Source organism: Oncorhynchus masou, chromosome 31, assembly GCF_036934945.1.
Source record: "Oncorhynchus masou masou isolate Uvic2021 chromosome 31, UVic_Omas_1.1, whole genome shotgun sequence".
Classification (NCBI taxonomy): domain Eukaryota; kingdom Metazoa; phylum Chordata; class Actinopteri; order Salmoniformes; family Salmonidae; genus Oncorhynchus; species Oncorhynchus masou.
In genome coordinates, this window is record NC_088242.1 from 20471952 (window position 1) to 20477951 (window position 6000).

At 41.7% G+C, this 6000-nt stretch overlaps 1 protein-coding gene across 1 annotated transcript in view; it reads right to left on the reverse strand.

Moving 5' to 3' along the window:
* adss2 (adenylosuccinate synthase 2) overlaps positions 1-3393 on the reverse strand; it is a 30158-nt gene extending 26765 nt beyond the window's left edge. Inside the window, exon 1 of the mRNA XM_064950295.1 lies at positions 3136-3393. Coding sequence (XP_064806367.1) covers positions 3136-3333 — 198 coding nt within the window. The 5' untranslated portion in view covers positions 3334-3393. The remainder of the gene's footprint in view (positions 1-3135) is intronic.
* Positions 3394-6000: the final 2607 nt, after the last annotated feature.

Genomic DNA, 6000 nt, shown 5'->3' on the forward strand with positions numbered 1-6000 from the left:
TCGGAAGGTGTGCTTTCACAGTAAAGCCTTTTTGAAATCAGTCACTGTGGCTGGATTAACAATAAGTTTATATTTAAAATGGTGTACAGTACTTGTATGTTTGAGGAATGTTAATTATGAGATTTCTGTTGTTTTGAATTTGGCGCCCTGCAATTTCACTGGCTGTTGGCGAGGTGGGACGCTAGCGTCACTTGTACCAGACAGGTTAAGCTGTTTGCACTGAACTCACATGCATGCTGCTGACACTCCAATGTATTGATTTTTGAGCTCCGGACATTGATTATCTGAAGAAAAATTATAAACACTCTCTGAAGATGGTATTCCTCAGCGCAGGAACAATATAGCGAGGACAGAGACTGGTCTGCGCACATTTTTTTGTGCGTTTTTCTTTTGTTGCAGGCCATCTAATAATTCAGTCAGGTAATAGTTGTTTAACCAATTTCACTTTCTGACAATAGTAGGCTTTAATTTACATTGACGGTGCTCCTGGTTTTCCATTTCTAAGCCTTACTGAACGAAGAGCTGTTTGGGAGCAAAATTAATGTCTCTTTTAGGTTAACGGAATCAAATAATTGCATTAAAAATCGATGGCAATTCGAATGCACAGAGATACCATGACGCGCTCCCGAGGCCCAATCGTGTGCAATTTATCCACTGCCAGCACCTCATGTTACAGACACAATTGTACACAATTCCTGGAAGATGAAAATGTCCCAGTTCTTCTATGGCCTGCATACTCACCAGACATATCATCCATTGAGCATGTTTGGGATGCTCTGGATTAACGTGTACGACAGCATGTTCCAGTTCCCGCCAAAATCTAGCAACTTCACACAGATTAGGGCCTAATGAATTTATTTCAATTGACTGATTTCCTTATATTAACTGTAATTGAGTAATATCCTTCATTTTTGCATGGTGAACTTATAATTAAGTGGTATGTGTAAAAATAATTTCTGGGCTCATTTCTGGAAGTGGAAATGACTTTTTAGATGGTGTCAGCATAACTTTATTTTTCATTCATTTTGGAGTTGAATGCCCTTTAAAAAGGTCACCAGAACTGAGCTTCAGTCCAATATAAAAATGATCCTGAGGACCTAGTCTTTTGTGTCATCGTGGAGCTCACAGTAGAGGCTGGAAAATGTGTATGCTTCAGGTTTTTAGAATATCACATTTGCATAAGTATTCAGACCCTTTATTCAACCTCTAAGCAGGCTGTCATGTGCCTTTTACTGAGGAGTGGCTTCCTTCTGGCCACAACCATAAAGGTCTGCTTGGTGGAGTGCTGTAGATATGGTTGTACTTCTGGAAGGTTCTCGCATCTCCACAGAGGAACTCTAGAGCTCTGTCAGTGACCATCGGGTTCTTGGTCACCTGATCAAGGCCCTTCTCCCCCGATTGCTCAGTTTGGCTGGGCGGCCAGCTCTCGGAAGAGTCTTTGTGGTGCCAACTTCTTCCATTTTAGAATGATGGAGGGCACTGTGTTCTTGGGGACCTTCAATGCTGCAGAAATGTTTTGGTACCATTCCCCAGATCTGTGCCTCAACAATTATGTCTCAAGAGCTCTAAGGACAATTCCTTGGACCTCGTGGCTTGGTTTTTGGTCTGACATGCACTGTCAACTGCGGGACCTTATATAGACAGGTGTGCGCCTTTCCAAATAATGTCCAATTAATTTTATTTACCACAGGTGGCCTCCAATCAAGTTGTTGAAACATCTTAAGAAATATCAATGGAAACAGAATGCACCTGAGCTCAATTTAGTGTCTCATAGCAAAGGGTCAGAATACATATGCAAAATATGCAAAAAAATGTTTGTGTTTTTGCTTTGTCATTATGGGGCAGTGTCTAGACTGATTAGGGGAAAACAAATAATAAAATCAATTTTATAATAAGTCTAACTTAACAAAATGTTGGAAAAGTCAAGGTGTCAGAATACTTTCAGAAGACACTATGTGCAACAGTATTAGTCTGAATCACCTTGCAACGCAAGACTGAACTAAAATGAAAATACAAAACTAGGCCATCTTATCTGGTGTTAAGTCGTGCAATATGAATGTAGCTTGCTCTGGCTAGCTATAGATGCGATATAATTCAAGGTGACATTAGCAATGCAGTCCTCGACGTTCATCATTGACAATTTATTTGGTTGCTCAAGTAGCTAACGTTAGCTAGGTTTCTGGCTTAGTTAGATAGCTAGTAACCGACTGCAAATGAATGCGCTAGTTAACAAGTACAAGTCTGACCAGGACCCACATCTTCCATACATAGATAACTACAACATTTTTACCAAAGTTAGTTTACTAATTACAACAAATCCAGCTTTAATTATTTAGTTAACTTAATATTCTGGCTACGTCGGGGCTAGTTCTCCTTTTAGTACAGCCAGTACACAACGGTGGCTAACTTGTTAGCTTAGAGATAGATAATATACAAGTAGACCAATATTGGACAAAATGAGTTACTCCTTACTCCAAGAACCTCACATGTTCGGTTTAAAGGGCAAATTGGCTCTGGAAATACTACATCTAACGTTAAACGTGAATCGATTCGCAATTGCGGTACGGTTATAGAAACAAATCCCTCTAACATCAGGTCAAAATATTTACAGTGTCAAATAAAACACTTCACACCGTTTTCATCGTCTAAAAGTTGCAAGACGACAATAGTTTTTAGTGACAAAACATTTGTGGCGTCTGTACCGTTTATACAGCAGTAACAGTTACAGGGGTTCGGGGACGCAGATACTAAGCTAATTACTAAAGGTACTGTAACATTAGCCCACTGTCTTCCGTAAACAAGTGCTGTGACCTGGACATATGGCCGTGTAGGAACCCTATAAAAAGGTGTATCAATTTAACCTTTTTTTTTTTTTAAATGATTTGTCGCCGATATGAAAGATAGTCCTAATTTGGTTCCAAAATGTGTACCTTCGTCGAGCATCACGGCTCTGACTTAAAAATACTCCCCCCTACAGAAGACCCCTTAGACATTTGACTTTGTGTATGGAACTGAGAGTCATGATCAGAGGCTAGGTAGTTAGCTACACGTTATTTGTAACCGCAACCACATGTTTCGAATGTCCTCCAGCTAGCTTGCTTGCTAGCTAGCAAGCATACATACATTATAATTTACCTGGCATCTGCAAACGATATCAGCGTCCTGAGCGAGCAGGTCCACAACCTTCCCTTTGCCCTCGTCGCCCCATTGAGCCCCAAGCACTACAGTCACTCTGTTGCCAATATTTGGTCTAGCCACGTGTGGCTCTGTACTAGTGCTATGGGCTGCACCGTTCGGTACCGCATCTTTGCTCCAACTCTCCGACATGACCATCTGTGTCTCTCTCCACGGCAATCTGGTTTTGGTAGTCGTGGTGGCAAACTAGCTAGCTCTGCACGCGCTGTGAAAGACGTCAGCAAAAAAAATGGACCCCGTGTCACGGAATTTCGAAATGTTTCAAAATAAAAGTCTCCTCATAATAATAAAATAAGTGTTATTAAAGGAAAAATCCACCAAAAACCACTCATTCCTATAATTTACAGTGTTAATACTAATATGTGAGAACAATATTGTTTATGATTAAATGTTTCTGATTGGCATAATAATAAAGTAGGCTGATAGTCCCTGTGCCCAAGAACACCAAGGTAACCTGCCTAAATGACTACCAACCTGTATCACTCACGTCTGTAGCCATGAAGTGCTTTGAAAGGCTGGTCATGGCACACATCAACACCATCATCCCAGAAACCCTAGACCCATTCCAATTTGCATACCGCCCCAACAAATCTCTGTTGCACTCCAAAATTTCCTTTCCCACCTCAACAAAAGGAACACCTACGTGAGAAGACTGTTCATTGACTACAGCTCAGCATTCAACACCATAGTGTCCTCAAAGCTCATCACTAAGCTAAGGACCCTGGGACTAAACACCTCCCTCTGAAACTGGATCCTGGACTTCCTGACGGGCCTCCCCCAGGTGGTAAGGGTAGGCAACAACACATCTGCCACGCTGATCCTCATCACAGGGGCCCCTCAAGGGTGCGTGCTTAGTCCCATCCTGTGCTCCCTGTTCACTTATGACTGTGTGGCCAAGCATGACTCCAACACCATCATTAAGTTTGCAGAAGACACAAGGGTGATAGCCCTGATCACCGACAATGATGAGACAGACTATAGGGTGGGGGTCAGAGACCTGGCAGTGTGGCAGGTCGCATGCCTATTCCCCCTTAGGAGACTGATAAAGATTTGGCATGGGTCCTCAGATCCTCAAAAAGTTCTACAGCTGCACCATCGAAAACATCCTGACTGGTTACATCACCGCCTGATATGGCAACTGCTCGGCCTCCGACCGCAAGACGCTACAGAGGGTAGTGCATTTGGCTTCTTGCCATCCAGGACCTATATACCAGGCGGTGTCAGAGGAAGGCCCTAAAAATTGCCAAAGACTCCAGCCACTCTAGTCATAGACTGTTCTCTCTGCTGCCACACAGCAAGCAGTACAGGAGCTCCAAGCCAAGGTCCATAAGGCTTCTTAACAGCATCTACCCCCAAGCCATAGGATTGTGGAACAGCTAATCAAAAACTGCATTGCTGGTTAAGGGTTTGTAAGTACACATTTTACGGTAAGGTCTACACCTGTTGTATTCGGCGCATGTGACATATACAATTGTATTTTATGTGAAAATCGTTGTGGAAGTCTGTTGCAGTTTATGTCGACTACAAAGTCCACAATGCAATGCTCTCTCTATGGTCGGGCTGGCTGGCTTGCAAACGTAGCTACTGTACACACAATAATACCAAAGAGGAGAGAGAGATTGAGAGAGAAAGAAAGTATCCCACCACAGAAGTTAAAGAACAAAAAATAAATAACAATGAATCTAAGAACCTTTTGTAAGCATCTGAGTTGTTTGGATTTAAAAAATGGTTGACCAATAGTATTACTGTAAAGTTAATCTCCAATCAGATATCAGACCAACAGGATGTTCTGCTTCTCAGAGGTGAGACAATGGGGGTTGGAGAGATCAACACAGAAAATGCTGAATTCCTAAGACAACACAGAGGAAAATCTTGCATACAGTTAAAAAAAAGAGTCAATTCAGAGGCTGGACTGCCCTACAACAGCTTAAAATGGGGTGCCTGGACAATATATGGTACGAATATAACACTGGAAGTAATAGAGACCCACACACTGTCCAAAACTGAGGTTTGAATGCATATAAAACAAAACAAACGTTTCAGCCTCAGGCCATCATCAGTGCAAATTGTTGGCACACACACCTGGTTTCTATTTTAATGAAGCTTGCATATGTCACATGATCGTGCAAGAAAATACATCAAAATCAGTAGAGGCTGCTGAGGGGAGGACGGCTCATAGTAATGGCTGGAACGGAGTCAATGTAATGTTATCAACCAACGTGATTGATACCAATCCATTGACTCCAATTCAGCCGTCCTCCCCTCAGTAGCCTCCACTGATCAGAATATACATACAGTATACCATGCGAACATTTCATCAAAATAAATGACACAGGATTGTAAAAGTAGAGCTCTAGAGACACCTCTAGATTGGGTATCAAACACAAATAAGAAGCAATATATCAGTTACAGAAAACACTTCAATAACAATTTTTCATTCATGACTGATGGGTGGATAGTTTTTAAATAAAACATCCCCCTGCATTCTGTCTGGAGAAGACTTAATTCAAGATTACCATCCCTATGTGAACATTTTATTTGCAGTATAGCACAGAAGGATATGGAAGAGACTGGGTGAAGAGTTGCATGTGAGGAACTGTTTTATAGTGTATTGTTTGCAGTGGCTATTTTAGCATGTAAATCTTGGTGGGGCAATTTTTTTTACTTTTTTAGATGCATGCCAGCAAAGCCACTACACTACACAACACAACACTAAACAATACATTAATTGCACTATAACGGTGACAAACGATGCCCACAAACTGTTAGGGCCTACATAAAGCTGTCCCAACAGCAGAGCTTCCT